General features: G+C 29.5%; 1 protein-coding gene across 1 annotated transcript; it reads left to right on the plus strand.

The window, feature by feature from the left end:
• Window positions 1-15,901: 15,901 nt before the first annotated feature.
• On the plus strand, window positions 15,902-17,986 carry LOC111289455 (uncharacterized). The gene is made up of 3 exons (XM_022880512.2): window positions 15,902-16,199; window positions 16,293-16,422; window positions 16,978-17,986. Exons 1-3 carry the CDS (start codon window positions 16,019-16,021, stop codon window positions 17,948-17,950), a joined length of 1,284 nt encoding a protein of 427 aa, XP_022736247.2. The 5' UTR covers window positions 15,902-16,018; the 3' UTR covers window positions 17,951-17,986.
• The last annotated feature ends 2,817 nt before the right edge of the window (window positions 17,987-20,803 follow it).

The following is a 20,803-nucleotide window of genomic DNA, read 5'->3' on the forward strand; positions in this document are numbered from 1 at the left end:
ACATAAATTAATGTATGTATTTATGTGACCGCGAAATTAGTTATTAAACGTGTGTTTCCATCTATTTTAGCCTTTGATTACGGGTCATGTATACCTTAATCAGATAGTAGAATTCCAATATTCTTTTTTTTCTTTCTAATTAAAAAAAATTTCATAAAAAATTTTATTAGACTTAAATTTTATTGAAGTTTATATTTTTCAAGCATATAACAATGCATATATTGGGCACATAATTGTGAATTTTTTTTATAAATATTAAATCATAAAAGGTGATATAGGTAGAGACCAAATTACATATAACACAACAATAATGAAAATTTTTAATGATGATTTTCATGTGACCAAGACCAATTTCGTTACAAATATTAGGTTTTTATGACAATTTTTTGTGATATTATTTTTTTTTCTAAGTTAGGAAACCTTTTATTAAAGAATAAAAGCATGATACAAGCTTGAATTTGTATTACCATCATTAGAACACATCAAAAACAACTAAAAACTAGATAGACACTAAACAATCCCTATACCCGTACAAAACTTGACCTCCTACCACAAGGCAATAAACAATTCTTTTAGATCCACTCCATCTATATCCCAAGCCTTTGTCATCCCACTATCATTGAAATTTGAAAGATTGATTATGAATGTAGCACAACCTAGAGAAGCCCTCGACCAATCAAGTGTTACAACCACAATAGCCATGATTTGGCAATGTCTTTAACATCCATCCCGTTTGCAACACTGTACTATTTCCTAATACCCATCTCAGTAACTAAGGAACTAAACTTATGAATATAATTCACAAATTCCAAAGACTCAATCTTTACTTTCTTCACCCATTTATCAGCATAATATGGATTCCAAACGCATAATCTCACTATCTTCCCCTATTTAATAGCAAAGATGGATTCCAAATCCATGCTAAAATGTCGTTTCCCATTTAATCTCAAACATTAATATAAGCTAATCTCCATTAGAAACAATTTATAATCTTCAATATTATCTTCATCCAGCCAAACAAAATTTCAAATAAACTTATTTGTTGATATAATCACAATAAAAACAAATATTAAATCCCCCTCCCATTCAAAGATGTTTATCAGTTTCAAACCAAAGAATAGCATTTACAAAAATTCCACCAATCCAACTCATATTTGTCCCTTAAAAATCTTCACACCAACAAGATGACTTTAAAACCCGAAAAAGATAAAGCAAAAAGATCACGACCCAACAAGAATCCTCTCTTTTTAAACCAATAAAACTAAGATTTATAGGTTTTGGAGATAAAAAACTTTCAAAATGCTCAATCCAAAATTCCATTCCTTATCCAAATATGATATACAAATCAAAAGCAAGAAAAATAGCCTGGGAACATATTTTTGAAGGATTTGCATAAAACCATCGATCAACCAAAATAAAGCATCACACTTATTCCAAACATCCATCTATATGACTTTAACCTAATAAAATTATTGTCCCGCTCCTTCAACCTATTCTCTCAACATGATTGACATTTTTGTTGAAGCTGATACTATCTCATCTCATTAACATGGACAACTCCAAACTAGAGAAATGAAGCAGTATAAAGCTTTTACATATTTTTCAATAGACATAAAATGCTTTGGGAACTTATCTTTGAAAGCTTTATCACCACTTCATCATCTAACCTTAACAACACATCTCCTCAATTCTCAATTAACCATTAACAATACTTGGCCCCAATGAATTTCTTAGCACTCTGTTATGAAGGAAAACCAACTACCTCTCTTCACACCATTGACATCTTCCTTGTGCTTGATCCACTTACATCCTCATTATACACCTAAAAACTCTGAAGCCTGAATAGTTAAAGACAATAGCAAATAAACTATTATTAAATCAACTATTATTAATACTTTTGATATGATCTCCACATTATGGTTACTGCATCATGGACTCTATTTCTATTAGTTTGTTGATAACCATATCATCATCATAGCTATCATACTGTTGGGTCTAAAGCAATAAACACAATAACGCAGAAGCAATATATCACAATAAATTCATAGTAATAGATAATAATCAATAATCAATAATGTAAGAAAAATAAAGCACACCAAGATTTACTTGAAAAACCCTTTAGTGTAGAGAAAAAAAATCATGGGTCACTAAAAAAATCTTCACTATCAAATAATGGATATACAAAATTCTTCTTTACCTAAAACTAGAGCTAATCAACAACTAGAGAGAGACAGTTGTAGAAATATCTCTAAATAGGTGACTCAACAAATACACCTTAGATTTGTTCCTAAAGAGTTTCAAACTTGATCTTCACCGTTCAGAATGTAGAACTCTGAATATAAACTTGCTGACAAAATTTCAGCTCAATCGGATCATGGATCCACTTTCGTTCAACTAACTCTCCCTTCTCTCTTTTCTCTTTATTTTTTTGGCTTTTCCTTTTTCTTTTCTTGGTTTGCGATGCCACCTTAAAATAGCCCCACCTTTTTTTATTAAGTAGCTAGGGCTCTGTGTAAAAAGAAAAACTAAGGCCCATGGCCTTTGATTGGTCCAAAACCAATTACATAGGGCTGGACCCCATTTTCCTAGCAATCTCTCCTTTTAACCCCATTAAGAGGAGATTCATCACCATAGTAGTTTCATTTGGAACTTACCTTGGCCAATGAACTCATTCCAGCCAAGTTACTGTAGAGCTTAAGCTTTTTTTTTTTGAAAAGTGTCTTAGTCAATATATCTGTTATATTCTCATTAGTATGGACTTTTTTCAATAGTATTTATTATTTCTCAATCAATGAACGTAACCAGTGATATCTAACATCAATGTGCTTCATTCTAGCATGGTACATAGCATTCTTACTCAAATCTAAAGCACTTTAGCTATTACAGAATATCACTTACTCTTTTTGATTCAACTCCAATTTAATAAGAAAACATTTCATCAAAAGCATTTCTTTACCTACTTCAGTTGCTGTAATATACTTAGCCTCTGTAGTTAACAAAGCAACACATTTTTGTAACTTAGACTGCCAAGATATAGCTCCTCCTACAAAAGTGAACAAATACCCTGAAGTTGATTTTTTACCATCAAGATCACTTGTCATGTCAGCATCAGTAAATCCTTCCAGAATTGACTGTGAAACTCTATAACTTAAACACATTTTTGAGGTGCCCCTCAAATATCTGAATTTTTTTTACTGCATCCCACTGAACTTTTCTCGAATTAGAAAAAAAATTACTGATTACACTAACTGCATAAGTAATATCAGGCGTGTACAAATCACAAGATACATTAAAAAATTAACTACAGAAGAATAAAAAATACTAGACATAGCAAGTTGCTCTTCCTTAGACACTAGACAAGATTTTTTACTAAGATAAAAATGGTTGGCAAGTGGACTGCTAACTGATTTAACATGTTGCATGTTAAATCTACTAAGCACTCATTCAACATACTTTTTCTGTGATAACCATAACTTTTCAGCTCTTTTATCTCAGATAATGTTGATATCAAGAATCTGCTTTGCTAGACCTAAATCTTTCATATCAAAAGACTTAGATAATTATTTTTTCAACTTGTAAACTATACCAGTATTTTATCCTACAATCAACATATCATCAATATATAATAAGAGAATAAAGAAGTTACCATTAGAAAATTTTTTAACATATACACAAAGATCTGCTGCCATTCTTTTATAACTATGGTTCATCATAAAAGAATCAAACTTTTTGTACTACTATCGCAGAGCTTATTTCAAGCTATACAAGTTTTTCTTCAGTTTGCAAACTAAGTACTCTTTTCCTTTTACTTCAAACCCTCAGGCTGATTCATATAAATTTCCTCCTGTAAGTCACCATGAAGAATGTAGTCTTGACATCAAGTTGCCCAAGCTCAAGTTTCAAACTAGCTACTAATCCTAGTACCATTTGAATGGAACTCATCTTCAAACTGGAGAGAAGATCTCATTAAAATCGATGCTTGATTTTTGAAAAAAATTTTTCACTACCAATCGAGCTTTATACCTTACTAGCTTGTCATAATCTTTTTTCAACTTGAGCACTTATTTATTTTTTAACGACATTTTCTCTTTTGAAAGTTTAACAAGATCATAAGTATCATTTTTTTGTAATGATACCATCTCTTTTTTTATTATTTTTAATCAGTACTCTTTATCTGGAGTAGCTTGCACATCTTAAAAGCTCTCTGACTCTCCTTCACTAGTAACTAAAATAAAATCTAAACTTAGATACCTAGTAGATGGCCTATGCTCTTTAGTAGATCTTTTAAGCTAAAGCTCTACATCATCTGATGCCGAAGGTAGCTTTCTTTGCTCAATACTCTTAGTTAAAGATGATTACTCTCCCTACTCAAAACTGATTGCATTTAGCTCATCACTAACTGTGGTTAGCTCATTCATATCCCTAAGTTCTGTTTCTTACTCATTTCCACCATCTATGGCTCTTTTTTGTTGAACTTTTATCAATATTGAAACATCATACTTAACAATAACTTGTGTAGTTTTCTAATTTTTCTCAAAGTTTGTTATAATTTTTTTTTATAGAAGATCACATCTCTACTTGATTATTTTTTTCTTCACTAGATCTTATACCTTATAGCTAAATTTCTTATCATCATATCCTATAAACATACACTGTGTGACTTTATTGTCAAGCTTTGACCTCTGCTCTTTCAGCACATGTATGAATGCTTTACAGCCGAAACCTTTCAAATGAGAGTATGTAGTATCTTTTTATATCCACACTTTTTTTGGATTGTCAAAACCTAAAGAAATTGATGGTGATCTGTTAAACAAATAACAAGCTGTGTTGACTACTTTAGCCCAAAATGGCTTTGGTAATTGTGTCATCCTCAATATACATATGACTTTTTCCATAACGGTGTGGTTCATCTTTTCAACTACACCATTATATTATGGTGTTTCAGGTTCATTCATCTTATGCCTGATTTCATGCTTTAAACAGTACTCTTCAAAGTCTTTGGATGTGTATTTTTCACCATTATCAGTTCGAATACACTTTAAGAGCAACCTTGTCATTCTTTCCAATATGGCATGAAATTTTTAAAAATACTACAATATCTGACTTTTGTTTTTCAACAAATATACCTAAGTCTTATGTGAATCATCATTAATAAAAGTAACAAAATATCTGTAACCATCTAATGACTTAACCTCAATGAGACCACATATATCAAAATAAATTAATTTCAATATATTTTTTCTCTGAGAATTCTTATAAAAAAAACTCTATGATTAAACAAACAATAATCACATGAATCGAGAGACATCATTTTGGTCAAGGGAATGAGAGACTGCCTTACCAAAACTTGTAACTTCTTCTCACTCATATGTGCCAGTCTCTTGTGCCATAAGTTTTTTGAAGCATCATTCTCAACGACATTTATCTGGTTGTCATTTAAATACATCAATGTCTTATACATTGTGCAATATAGTTTTCTTCTTATAACTATCATAGATCCTTTGAAAAGCTTTTACTACCCATTTTTTTATCGAATCTCGTATCCCTCTTTATCAATAATATTAATAACAAGCAAGTTCATTCTCATATAAAAAATGTGTCTAACATCCCTTAAAGTCAATTTGTAGCCTGTACTAATTTGTACAATAATATCATCAATCTCAATAATCTACGACACACTCTTATTTTCCATCTTGGTACAACCAAAGTCTCCTACTTTGTAAGTTATAAACAACTCTATTTTAGAAACATAATAATATGTCACTCCTATGTCAACTATCCACTAAATGTTGAAATCATCAATATGATTACAATCATCATGTGTACAAATCATAATAACTGAATCACTATCTAAATTCACTACTGTAATATTACCATCATCTAAAGTCTTACCTTTCTTATTTTTTTGCTCTTGCTTCAAGATTTTGTAGTGTCATTTTATATGACTTACTTTATCATAATGGAAACACTTCACTTTATCTATAGACTTGGATCTATGTTTAGACTTAATATAGCCTTTTGAGTTCTAACCTCTATCAATGTTTCTACCCTTATTCTCTCTAACTAGAGCTTGATTCCCAAGGTTTACATATTTTTGCCTTACTTTTTCATTAAGCATACTATCCTTTACCATCTTTAATGTCATCTTATAATCAAGAGCTGAATTAAGAATAATCACAACTAGAGTATTTCAGCTATTTGACAATGAACCCAAAAGAAACAATACCTTTATTTCATCATCCATCTTAAGCTTCATAGTAGTCATCCAATTAAATAAATTTTAAAAATCACTCAAGTGCTTTGTAATAGATCATCCATCCCTGTATTGTAAAGTTGTAAGCTTTTTAACAAGCATAACTTTATTCATAACTATTTTTCTCTTATACAATGCCGTTAATTTTTTTTCAAAAAATGTAGGCATCTGCCTCCTGCGCTACATAATGGAACACACTGATATCAACATATTTTTTGATTGTAGCCAACGTCTTTCTATCTAATTTCTTCTAGTTTTCATTTTTCATATATGTTGGTTCAGTCAAATCACCCAATACTGACTCGTATAAATCTTTACAGTATAAGTGATTTTCCATCATAGGCTTTCAAATTGAATAATTTGATGCTATCAATTTTATCATGAAACCTGTATCACCCTTCATGATCTTAAACAAAATTTACTTTTGTCTTGGGCTGCTTTTGTATTGATGTCTTAAAATAACTCTCGCTCTAATACCACTTGTTAGGCCTAAAGCAATAAACATAACATTTGTGCCATATAAAGCTCTTTTAGCAAAATTAACCTTCAAACCAAAGCACAATTGATAGCACTTTAGGATTCTTTTAATTTGCTGTAAGTGGTCCATATTTGCTTCACAGAATATGATAGTGTCATTTACAAATTGTAAGCTAGAAATATGCAGGTCTTTTTGTCTAATGTTAATTCCTCTTAAAATTTCTAACATGATCACCTTTTGAAGAAGGATACTCAATCCCTTCACCACTATATTAAATAAGAAAAGTGACAAAGGATCACCTTGGCTAAGACCCTTATGCAACTTGATGGGATTTGTAGGAGAACCACTGATGAAAATTGAGACAGAGGCTATGGTAATAAATTCCTTAATCCATGAGCTCCATCTTTTACCAAAACCCATAAGACTCATCATAGATCAGAGAAAGTCCCATTCCTCATTATCAATGTTTTACAAAATCAAGTTTGAAAATGAAACCTCTTTTGAAATCTTTTTTCATGCAATCAACCATTTCATTTGCTATCAGGATGCTATCCATAATTTGACGACCTTTGATAAACGTAGATTGCGAGTGATTCATAATAAAGCTTATCACCAGTTTCAGTCTATTAGCTAAAACTTTGGCTAGGATCTTGTATACATTCCTATTAAGAAAAATAGGTTAAAAGTCATTTAAAGTCTCTGAGTAGTGTTTTTTGGCAATAAGTACAATGAAAAAACAATTAATTCCTTTAAAAATTATCCCTGATTTGTGAAACTCATATAAAAACTCCAAGATATTAGATTTTGAGAGCCCTAACTTATTTTTTATGAAGTTTAGATTGAATCCATTTGGAACTGATGCTTTGTCACCATCACATTTGTCAATTGCATCCTATACTTCTTCTATAGAGAAAGGTTTTTCTAGATGCTAGGCTTGAGAGGTTGATATTTTATTGATTTCAACATTTGAAAAAAATAAAAGAGAACCTGTTGTTTTCTTGAAGAGCTCTTTATAGTGACTTTCAACAATTGATCTTACTTTTTTAGGGGTGTTGAGGAACTTACCCCTATAAGAGATGTGAGCCAATAAATTATTTCACCATCTACTATTTGCTATGTAATGAAAAAACTTTATAGTTCTGTCACTATCTTGGATCCACCTTAGTCTAGCTTTTTGTCTCAATGTTTTTTTTTTACTGTTTTGTAGTTACCACAAATCTTTTTTTTTTTGTAGGGATTGAAGCGCTAGTATTCTCTTTAAGTGGGCTTTCTTCAAATTTTCTCTATAGCTTGCTAATTTCTTTATTCAGAGTTTCAATGGATTCTGTCATCCCATCTTTGCTATAATCTTTGCCAAGATTTGATATCCTTCTTTAAAAATTTTAATTTTTAGAGAAATCAATACCCCACATAACATTGCATATTATAGCTTTTCCATTTTTTCTCCACTAATTTATTGAATCCACAATCTCCTAGCCAATGGCTGAAAATTTTGAAAGGTTTAAGACTCCAATAATATTCCTTAATTTCCAAATAGATTGTTATATGATTAGAAATAGCCATGTTAAAACTTTACTGGTTGATAGACAAATAGATAGACAACCAATTTGGGGATATTAAGAACCTGTCTAATCTATTTATTGTTGATTGATTTCTTCTCCCACATCATGTTTTTTTTTCTACCAACTAAAGGGAGGTCTATTAGCTCTATTGTTTAAACAAAATTAACAAAATCCCTTGTTGAAATGGAGGTATCAAAGCAACGTATCCTTTTCTCCTCTAACAATACTGCATTAAAATCACCCACATAGCACCACAGCTCATCATTTACCTTTATCAAATCCTTTAATTCTTCTTAAAAAATTCTTCCTCTCATTCACAACATTAGGGACATGCAGATTAAGTAAATTAACTATCTAGTCACAAATTCAAAATTTTCATCTCATTTAGATATATCTTTCATTAATGGCAGTGGATATTACCTAAAAAACATATGTTGCCCACATACAGATTAAACCTCTAGCCAAGGCATTTGCATCATTGTGTGCAAAATTGATTCTTTAACTACCCCAAAGTTGCGATATAATCTTAATCTAATACTCCTATGCATTTTGTTTCTTGTAAACAAACCATAGTTGGTTTCTCTCTCCTTAGAAGCTTTTTGAACACCTTTTTCTTTACCTTTGCACCTATTCCTCTTATATTAAAAGAAATAATTTTCATGGATTCAATTAAGCTCTTAGTCAAAAGAATGAACGCTAGCACTTAGATGTTACCTTTCCATTTATCCTCTTCTTTCCCTGTGGCAATTAGTTTTTCCACTACTTTCTTATTATTTGTTCATGTTAAGTGACTGAAGAGAACACCACATCTAATGTTTACATTGCTTACCTCATGAGCACTCTATTTTGACTCTTTATGTCATCATCATTAAGGTTGGCATTTTCATCGATCTTTATTTCTATCCCTTTATTCTCATATAAAGTATCTCTGCCTTAGATCATTTTTCTTTTTTTTTTTTTTAATTTTTTACTATATTTGAGTTTGTATCTTTGGTCTAGGCTATAATTGTTCACCATCATAAACTTTTTATTTCTTTTTTTCTTTTTCAAACTACGACTAGTTTTTATGGCTACAACATAATCTTCTTCAAATAAGCCTTGTTGATTGTCTGATGGTATTGGGCTATCAGCATTTTGTGTCTCCTTGTTCAGCTTTCTTATGTTTGATGTGCTTTCCTCTTGCTTGCTAATGTTTGGGCTAGAATTTTCACTTATTGACCCTTTTATCATTTTTTGAAGGCCCAACATGTTGGGTTGTTGGATTATTATTTGCTTTTTTGGAATGCCTAGTAACATATTTTTTACCTTTTATCTATGTTTTTTCATCTAATCGGACCTTTTCTACAATATTATTTAGATCCCATTGGTTCCTTTAAAAAATAGCTTTAATTTATCTGAGACATCTTAAGAAAACAAAATTTTTAAAAAATCTTGCACTTTAATTACTCTTTCAAAAATGTTCTTGTTCTTTAAAAAATTCATTACTACGTTGACTGTCATTCTTTCTACTTCGTTCACTTAGCTGTTCCTCTTCTATATCTCTTAACTATGCATATTCTTCATTAACACCTTTCCAACTACTCTACCTTTTTTCTCAAATGTGACTATTGTGTTCTTTATCCTCTGACGTTGCCAATGAACTATGATTGACATTGTATTTTGGATCTTCTTTACCCTAGAACTCCAAAGAAATTTAAGACCATCTTCAATTATCATATTAATAGCATGACTTCTTCCATTAAGAAATAATGAAAAAAAACTTGGCAAATGGGCATCATTCTTTACTAGAGATAAAACTTTAGCCACATCTAATCTTTTTTTTTCCTTATTGTACTATCATCCAAAGTAATGAAGCTTTCCCAATGTTTCCTAATCCTTTTAAAGGCTTCATAGCTCTACGCATACAAAAGGACATCTTTTAACTTTAACCATACAAACTTGTTATACGAAATAATATTTTCATTCCATGGTTTTGTCTAGAATAACCATTCATTGAGCCACGTTTTACCTTCTTCCAACATACCTAGTATTTCATCATTTGATTCAAATGATAATAATACCATACTACCTTTGTAACTACACATTTTTCCAACTAATCCATTTTTGGTTCATCTACTTCAACTGTGATAGTCGAGGAGGCCTAGTTGTTAGGCTAAAAGCCTCCAATCCAATAATACCAGTGGAAGCGAAATCAAACAATAAATTAAACATACAAGAAACAACAATTTAACGTGATTTGATCCAATCAACCTACGTCCACGGATAAGAAATAAGATCTACTAGTTGTAGAGAATTACAAACATACATGAAATCATCAACTTCACTCAACAATCAATACTCATAAGACACTCTCAATCCCTCTAGTCCTATGGAGTATTCTTAACCCAAACAAACATAAACCCAAACCTTCGTGCACCCTTTCAACATAACCAAACACATACTCATATGCTCCCATATAACATACCTATATGCTCCCATACATCATACCTATGTGAACCCTCTCAGTCTCCTCTAGTCCACTTATAAACAAACATACACACTCATAAGATGTAGAGCCACAATACTCCTATGGGATGTCTATCTCATAAAATCCTACAACTCTCTTACATTTTTTTCTCATACCTAACCCTGTAGAGACTTCACCTATTTATAACCATACAAACTTACCCATTAAGAATCTCTTTTCTCTTAGAATTCTTCTCTTATAAGTCAAACTTGCCTATTAAGAATCTCTTTCCTTTTATAATTCTTCTTTTGTAAGTCAAACTTATCTATTAAGAATCATCTTTCTCTTATAATTCTTTTTTTACAAGTTTTCTTGTGCACAAGCAATATCTGACAAATTTTAAATAAATCTCTACCAAATTCTAAATAAATCTCCTATGAGATTTGAGTCATTATTTTCAACAGCCTAGTTTCTGATTTTAGATTCTATTTTTATATCTTTGACAATCTCTTTTATCTTTTCATCTTTACTATTCATTTGCTATGATTTATTACTGCTTGGTTGATCTATCTTTGTACCTTTTACAACCTCTACATTTAATTTTTTCATTTTTTGAATAACTTTGATGATGATAAGACACCCTTTTGATATCATTTTTGCTCTAAAAGTAATTGCTTATCTTGCTATTAAAATGCCTCTTATACTTTGCCAAACTGACTTTTAGTTTTCAACCCATCCATACTATCCCATCTAATAACCTGATGACATTTAATGCCTCTCTCATGTTTTTGAATCTAAAAAAGCCAAACTTACTTCATCTTAACCTCCTTCTGTATGTAGGTATGTAGAAATTCATTATTTTGCCATGTTTTTTAATAAGATCCCACAGGTCAACATTCTTACTTTGTGGGTGAATATTGTCCATGAATACATATACCAATTTCTATGTTCGTTGAACATTCTTTTTTAAAAAACGTCTACGATATTGTACACAGTTGTGGCTGTGCACCCTACCATTTTAGAACCTCTTTATCTCTCTCTTTTTTCTCTCATGTTTCTTTCTCTATTTTTTTTTTAACTCAGAATTATGCCCTAAGATCTTAACACCTAAAACAATAACCTTTTCAGGGCCTTTGATAGCTCTCATCGTTACAATAAGAACATCACTTTCACGCCCATTATTGTCCTTATTGGAAAAGACTTGGGTTTCTTCCACATAGATTGAGCTTGAATTTATTGGGTGAAAACCTTCAGATCCTTGGATGCTGATGAAATCTTTAACCCATTCCATCCATTCAACCCAGAGTCACTAGACCGATCCTCTTCCCCTACTGTTTCCTCATTCCCTACATTGATAGCTGGTAAGGCATCTAAGCTGTTTTTATTTGACTTCTGAGTTTTAGCTCAAATCATTGCCAAATTGAGTTCTCTGTGTATGTTAGCTTCGTGTTAGACACCCACACTTGTTTACTCAAATTCTACATTCCTCATATTGGACGTATCATTAATGCCATTTTTTTCAACCTTATCATCCGAGATATCATGTAACTATTCATTTTTCAACCCCTACTATCTTCAGAAAAGTTACTAAAGTTAGATTTTGTTTTGTTAAGGACTTCACTGTTTCTCTTATTTTCATTGAAAATTTTACAACAACAGTGAAATAACAACACCAAATCCTCTCTAATTTTTGTTACTCTTACTGGAAAAGGTTTTCCATTATAGTATACGATAATAGTTTCATCAATCTTATCTAAGTAAGTCATCATTGTTGACATCGCTTCTCTATTAAAGTCTTGATACTTTAAAGTTTTATCATTCATATTCAACAGATCACCCCATACATTTGTAATGTTCTTAAAGGTTTCATAATTCCATGCATGTAGGGGTAGGCCATAGCAAGTAACCCAGGTAACCCTATGCTTCAATTGAGTGTTGTCGACCATTCCTCTACCTTGTTGAACCACTTTTTCAGTCATGACCAACCGAAGGTTTTTCATTGTAGCCCACGTTTCCTTATCTTCATACTCAATGAAAAGCTATCGTCCAGAGATTTTTTTAACAAAGATATTAAACACTCCATTCATCCTAAAAGTTTCCATTAGTCTAAAAGTTTTGTGACAATATTGCAATAAGTAATTGTGACATATTGTTATTCGATCACTATTATAATAGAAATTGTGACCATTTAAACTTTTTCACAATTAAATCATCTCTATAAGAATGTTTTTATGATGCAAAATTATTTGATACTATAAAATCATCACTAATAAAATACACAAATTGGTAGCTAGTGATTTTTTGCAGGAAATAATATACTAGTGATGACATATAAAGTGGTTATTATTATTACGCTAAATGTAACATATTAATGACGATTATATGTCATCACAATAACAAATTTATCATTATAACAATTAAAATTGTTAGTATTAAAAAAATTATAATGAATAGAAATTGGCTTATCACCATTTATATTGATAAATTTAATAAATTATTTTTTATTACAGTAACAATTTGTATATCATCAAATTTATTTTTTATTGCAACAACAATTGTAAAAGATTTTTAAATATAAATATTTTCAAACTACTAATATTGAAAATTCATCAATATTGTCAGCATATTAATATATATTTACTAAATATAACATAAAATTGATACAATAGTAAAATAAAACATAAAAAAATTAAAGATTTATAATCAACACAAATCTCGTACTTCATCAAAAGTCTCGATTTGAAGCTAAAAAAAATTTAAATATTTTATTCTAATCATCATCATCTACATCTGCTTCACTTATTAGATTTATCTTGTCATCATCATCAATAAAAATAAATTTATCATGATTAGATTTATGATCTTCTATAATGTCAAACATATCAAGATTTAATGGACTTCAATATTTGTATTGCTAATTCATACAATTTATTGAACTTTGGATTTCTTTTATACTTATTTTGTTGCCTAATAATTTTGCCATTAAAAAGATTAAGCCATGAGGATGGAGAATTTGTTCTTAATATACCAATTTCTTTTTATGTTGAAATTATAATATTGTATCTCAATTCTCAATAGGAATCTAATATAATACAATTTAATAAATAGATGTTAATGATTAATGAATAATAATAATAATAATAATAATAATAATAATAAAAAAAAAATTTATAATTTATAATTGTTTAAAGAATAATAAAATTTAAGTATCATCATATCAATTTATAAGATTAAAAAAAAAAAAAACGAATATCATAAAGGTTTCTAATATTATCAAATATCATCGTATTAATACTCAACGTAATAATAAACTATTTAAAAATGAACATTGAAAATAATTTTTTATTTTTTATTAAGAAAATATGTGAAAGATATATTTTTTAATTACCTTTCTTTGTGCTACCATCCCATCTAAAATAGTGGTGAAAAAACAAAGTACATTTTTAATATGATACTAGAAAGTAGATTCCCGATATATTGGGTAGACTAATTATTTTAATATAAAAAAATAAAAAATAAAACAGATAAAATATTATAAAATATCAAAATTAAAATATATGTAGTATTTCATATATTACAATTATATATTTTTTATTTTTTCATGTTATGTTATAATTGTTGTACTTTTTATTATTTATTTGATCGAATGTACGATTTTTTAATTTTTTTTTGTAAATTATAAACATTTTATAAAAATGTATAAAACAAAAGAAAGAAAAAAGAAAAGTAACTTAAAAAATTTTAGTTTTTAATCTTTTTACATTAAAATTTAACATTATTATTGTATTTATATTATTTTATGTTTTGTTATTTTGTTATAGATAATAAATAATAAAAATTCAAAATCTATAAAAAAAACCCAAATTACAATTTAACATCAAACAAACACCACATTTATTTAGAATCTAATTAAAATCCAACTCATCATACCTTAATCCAATTAAAACTCGATACATTATAACCTATCAAATCTAATAACTTATTAAAATTTTTTAAGTAGGCTGCAATTAAATATTTTAACCCATTAACCAGCCATAAATAAAAGATAAAGGAACACTAAAAATCAAAATGAAAAAACCATAACAGTCAAAGTCTAGTGAAAAAATAATTCTCCTTGTTTCTATCTTAACTACCAAGGAGCCAAGGATCTCACTGCGCGTACGGTTGTTGAAGTAATATTTTTTTTACTTAAAATCATGTGCCTAGTACCGTTAAAATATTCAAACTTATCTCTTACATTGAAATTTAAACCATTGATGATTTTTTAAAGAATTGTAGAATATGATTTTTTATAGTTTGAATAATATGAGTTTTAATTTTTTAATTATTAAATAATTAAAATAAGGGTTGGTAGGGGGTAGTGATGCTTGAGACATGACATCACTCTTTTGGTAATTGGATATTAATTAAATTTCATGTACGAAATGATTAATATTTTATGATTTGACAAATTTAATTGATGCACAATATGAGGCTCTCATATTGCATAAAGTCTAATTAATTATCTAATCTCTAATTAAAAATTTAAATTTCGAGATAAGTTTAAAAAGATAAATTATTGCTTTTATAATTTAATTAAAGCTCGTGCATATATATATATATATAAATTAAGTAAATTAGGTACTAATAGATGATATCATGATCCACACAGCTTGATCAAAATTATCATCATTCATAAATAATAACTTTTGCAATATCATGACAATCTATATAGAATTTCTTGATCATGAAGTGTCTTATTGTATACATCAATAATAAACTCAAATTTGAGTGAATGATCGTTATCCTTTTCAACACTGGGGTCCAAAGTTGAATTCCTTGCTCTTCTAATTGCAGTGTTCATATTTACCAAAAAAAAAAAGAAAAAAGCAATAATGAAGATGATAATAAAAAGGAAATGTTGAAGGGCTCTAAACTATCTTGCGACCGACACATTCTGCACAACTCATAAAAACAAGGTCCAGACGTATATTATGGACCTCAGAATATGTTGTGTATCACGTGCACTTCTTTTTCTTTTTTTGGTAATTAAACTAAAAGTTTATAAACCAAACTAATGACGCGACGCGGCTGTTGGCAGTTGGCAGATACACATACGTTTATTTCTAATTTCTATATAAACGATTTCCTTGTAGTTCTGTCTCTTCAGTAACAACTCATCACTGTGTCTCAACTCTAATGGGAGGCAAAGATAGCCACCATTGCTGTAAAACTCTTTCCATCACTGATTCACTTTCCCAGGAAGCATTTCTAAAGTTCATCCAAGAAATAGAGAATTTATGTTATTGATTTTGTCACATAAAATCACCTTAATTTGTTTCATCAGAATGGGAAGGACTTTATTAGACAGTGAAGATAATTTGAAGAGAGGAACCTGGACAGCTGAAGAAGACCAGAATCTCATAGCTTACATACAAAAACACGGTGAAGGAGGTTGGCGTTCCCTGCCTGAGAAAGCTGGTTAGGTCTTTTCTGTTTTTGTTCTTCCATGACTTGATGCATCAATTGTCTTTATTTTATAGAACCTGATCATGTTTCTTTGTTGATTTTCAGGTCTTCGAAGATGTGGGAAGAGCTGTAGACTGAGATGGCTAAATTATCTGAGACCTGGTGTTAAGAGAGGAGACTTCACCTCGGAGGAAGCTCAATCCATCATTGAACTTCATGCTGCATTAGGCAACAGGTGACAGCAAAGCTTTTCATTGACAACGCAAAAATATTACTATATTCTTGCTAAACTTAGACCAAAAACAGCAAATTTAATAGAAAATGTTTTTAAATGAATTCATTGTTTTAACTTTAGTTTTCTCTAGAATATTGTATATATTTACATTATCATACTTAATAATTAATCTCTAACATCTTCTTAAAAAAATAAAAGCAAAGAGACAAATGAGGAGAGTCGGTTGTTTTTTTATAAAAGAAGTCATAATTTATGGATAAAAGAAAGGATTTTAGATGATGAGATGTTAATCCAAAACTAGTACGCTGAATGTCACCTCTTAGTTATAATTACATGAATTAATTACTTTAAGTTTTGGGTTCTAGATAGTTAAATATGATGAGATGCAAATTTTTGTCTTTCAAGCATGCATGAGCATGAATGAAAAATGAGATCCTTCGAATCAGTACTGCCTTTTTGTCCTTTTAAGAGATTAATTATGTTTTTTTTTAAGTGTTTAGTTTTATGGGTTGTTGTCATGATCAATCTCACCTATATAGTTTTTCTTTCTTCAAGGTGGGCAGCGATAGCCAGGCACTTACCAAAGAGGACAGACAATGAGATTAAGAACTATTGGAACGCTCATCTCAAAAAACGGTTAGTTAATATGGGTATAGATCCGGTGACTCACAAGCCTGTTGGCACCACTCCTGGCGCCTCATCCAGTGAAAATTCCAACAATACTGTGGTCAATACCGACCCCATGATCATTCATGAAGAAAATGCAACATCAAAAGAATCTGAACCCCCACAGCAGCCAACATCATCAAGGTCTACCTCAGCTTCAGCTCTGCTACTCAATAAGTTAGCCACTAGGGTCACGACATTGCAATGTTTTGATCTTGATCCCCTAAGAGCTTTTTCAAGCTTGCAACCAATGTCATTTAACGGTAATACTAGCAATGCTAGTGCCGATAGTGAAAGTTCTACTGCTACAATTTGCCACCCTACATCAAGTTGTCAGGGAAATAATGCATCAATAGCACCAGACACATCAGATTATTGGCTGGATAATATTTCTGATCCACTCACAACACCTTTAAATTGCTTAGATTTGTCGAATATAGTACTTTCTCCGGTGTCAGCAGATCATGGAAACGTAGGTGATGACGTTGGCGTTAGTGTTGATGCAAACATTGAGTATTCTGATCTATCTAATGCATTGAGCATCCTAGAGGGTAATGCATCTGAACCTGCAAATTCTTGTTCGAGCACATCGTCTCGAGTTTTAGATGACATGGCTTCCAAATTCGCTTCATTGCGTTCCTTTGATGAACTTCAAGATTGGCAAAACACCAACAGCATTCCACCGGATCCAATCCAAGGTGATCATAGTGTTATTACAACAACTACCGGTGATGGTGGACTTTCAGCCTGCGACATAAATATTGAAGATATGATCTTTGATACGGTAGGATCTGCAGTATTTTATAAACCAAACTACTTAGAAAATGAACTAGAGCCATCATACCTTTTCGATATTCCTTGAATAAATTGGAAAGAACAGAAATTTTTGGTACGTATATATGCATAAGGGGCATCATGAGTATCATTATCTACATCATGTATGTAAGAATGTTGCATATTTGAGCATCACAAAGTACCCACAAAACATTTATCTAAAGAGATTGTGAGATCAAACATTGCAACAAAGAATATTGATTTGATTAATGATGGACGGATTCATGCATTTGATTGGTCTTTTTTTTTTCTTGTTACTTTAGGAGTAATTTCTTGTCAGCTAAAAGTAGATTGAATCATGAAATGATAATCGATTTTGAACCCTAACATCACTTGTCCTCAAATTTTTTTTATTATATAAAACTTGTGAATTTAATTTGTTCAAACACTAATAATTAATTGGTGTTAAATATATTACTTTAAATTAGATAGGTTTATATTTGATACATTGTTAGTGTATAATTTTTATATATTATTAATGAATAAGATGATACCATCTCGTGAGCGAGATGAATCAAATGATGCCTTCTTATTTATTAGTAAATTTTTAAAAAAATATTAATTTTTTTGCATATTTATTTTAAAAATTGATATTTATTTATTAATGAAGTGACATCATTTAATTTATTAATAAGATATAAAATTTATATAGTGACAATTCATTAAATATAAACTATAATTAAATTCAATTAAAAGAAGATTTCAGAGTGTAAGTATTCCTAATTAGGCACAAATAAAACAAGGAAAATATTAACTAGTGCATTTGATCCTGGTTTAGATAATAGGGTAAAATAAACTAATAGACACTCAATTTTTTGGGCCTTTTTAAAATGTTTATTTGAGTATTAAATTTTTAATTTAGTCAATTAAATTTGAGTAAGTATTTTTTTTTTTTGTCATTAAGCCATTAGCATCTAACAACATGCTGATATGGTATTATTATGTAGTTGTCAGGAGCCACATGACACCACTTCGTCATCTAAAAGTCATATGGCAATATAAATTTTTTTTAAAAAAATTTCAATCACTTTATTTTTAAAATTTTTATTTTAATCATTCAATTTTGAAAATTTAAAATTTGATCACCAACAAATAAGTCCTTAATTTTTATAAAAAATAAAAAAAATCATTTGATATTTTTATTGTATGAAATTAAATTATAAATATTTTATTTTATTATGATTATATCATTTAAATTTAAAAAATGGATGAATATTATTCAATTGTCAAAACTAACAAAATAACATTATTTCAAATCTGTATAATTCAGTCTTTCTAAATAAATTGAAATAAGTATTTAATATTTTACAATATCAAATAATTTTTCATAAATTTATTAAATCTGATATAAATAAATCTATTTGAATTAATTAAAAAAAACTAAATAAAGTCTAAAAATCTTTTTTTTTAAAAATACTTGGTAAAGTTAATTTGCAACACTTGTCACGACCTTTATTGAGATGTAGTTGGAAACAATGTGAAGACAAAAAGTATCAATGGTATGATATTACTTGTTAAACAAACATTAGCACACTAGATTTGCACACGTAAGCCACATTTGTCCACCTTTAAGATGATTTTAATTTTGTTTTTTTATTTATGTTTTTGTCTGGTTGTGCTTAAACAAAATTATTGTGCCTTAATCCATATCCAAGTTAATTTGCGCAGATGATCTTTCATTATTCACTAAAATAATTTTTGAATCCGATTATGAATAGAAAATTTTCTAAGCCTTTAGCATAAAAAAAAAATTGTTTGCACATTTCATTTGTTGGCCATATTAGCTAGGAAAATGGAACGCACGTCACTCAAACATGTCTTTATTGCATGTGAAATTTCTAAATTATATTTGATTAATTTCAGGTTCTAATTTCTAACTGTCAAGTGTTTATGTGTGAAGACAATATTGACTTCATTATTAGAAAAAATTTCATTCACTACAAGAAAATGGATGATTGGTGACAGTTTTGTAGCGACGTTACACTTACAAAACGTCGCTAGCTTTCGTGTTTTTGTATAACTTAAGGCATTTATTATCAAAATGCCACTAAATATTCAAATTAGTGTTTATCAACTAAAACGTCTTGAATAATCTTCTCTTAAAATTTTGAGTGAATACTAAATGCGTTTTTGACAAAAAATGATTTGAATAATTTCGTTAAAAAAATTGATAGGAAATTACTGAAAGTATTTTTGGTAGACAACACCTTCAATAATCCCCTTATAAAAAATGTATACGATTATTGAAGGCGTTTTCTACAAGAAACACCTTTAATAATTCCACCAAAAAATTTCATAGGCTTATTAAAGGCGTTTTTGGTTAAAAATGCATTCAATAAATATCATATCAAAATTTTAGTATCGTACAGATATTAACCATAAGGTGATAGATTCAATCCATCCCTTTAACCTTTTTTGGGTTTTAGTAGAGATTATTTATAATTGATTATTCTAGGTATTTTTTGAAGAGAATATTGAAGGCATTTTTGGTAAAGAAACGCCCTTAATAATCTATAGGAAAAATATTAAACCGATTCTTTAAGGTGTTTTTGACCAAACTCGCGTTCAATAATCCAATCAATAAATTTTTAATTTAGATTATTAAAGGCAATTTTTGTTAAAAACGTCTTTAATAATCCATACACAAAAGTTGAAACGGATTCTTGAAAGCATTTTGGGCTCAAAACGCCTTTAATATTCCACATGATAATGGTCGAATTATTGAAGGTGGTTTTTTTCAAAAATACCTTTAATAACATTTTGTTAGGGATTATTTAAGGTGTTTTCAGTAGAAAAACTCCCTTAATAATCCATACGAAAAATATGAAATGGATTATTGAAAGCGTTTTTGGCCAAAAGTGCATTCAATAATCCATTCAAT

Source organism: Durio zibethinus, chromosome 17 (assembly GCF_047325235.1).
Source record: "Durio zibethinus cultivar Kanyao isolate XHJ-2024 chromosome 17, ASM4732523v1, whole genome shotgun sequence".
In the NCBI taxonomy this organism is placed as follows: Eukaryota; Viridiplantae; Streptophyta; class Magnoliopsida; order Malvales; family Malvaceae; genus Durio; species Durio zibethinus.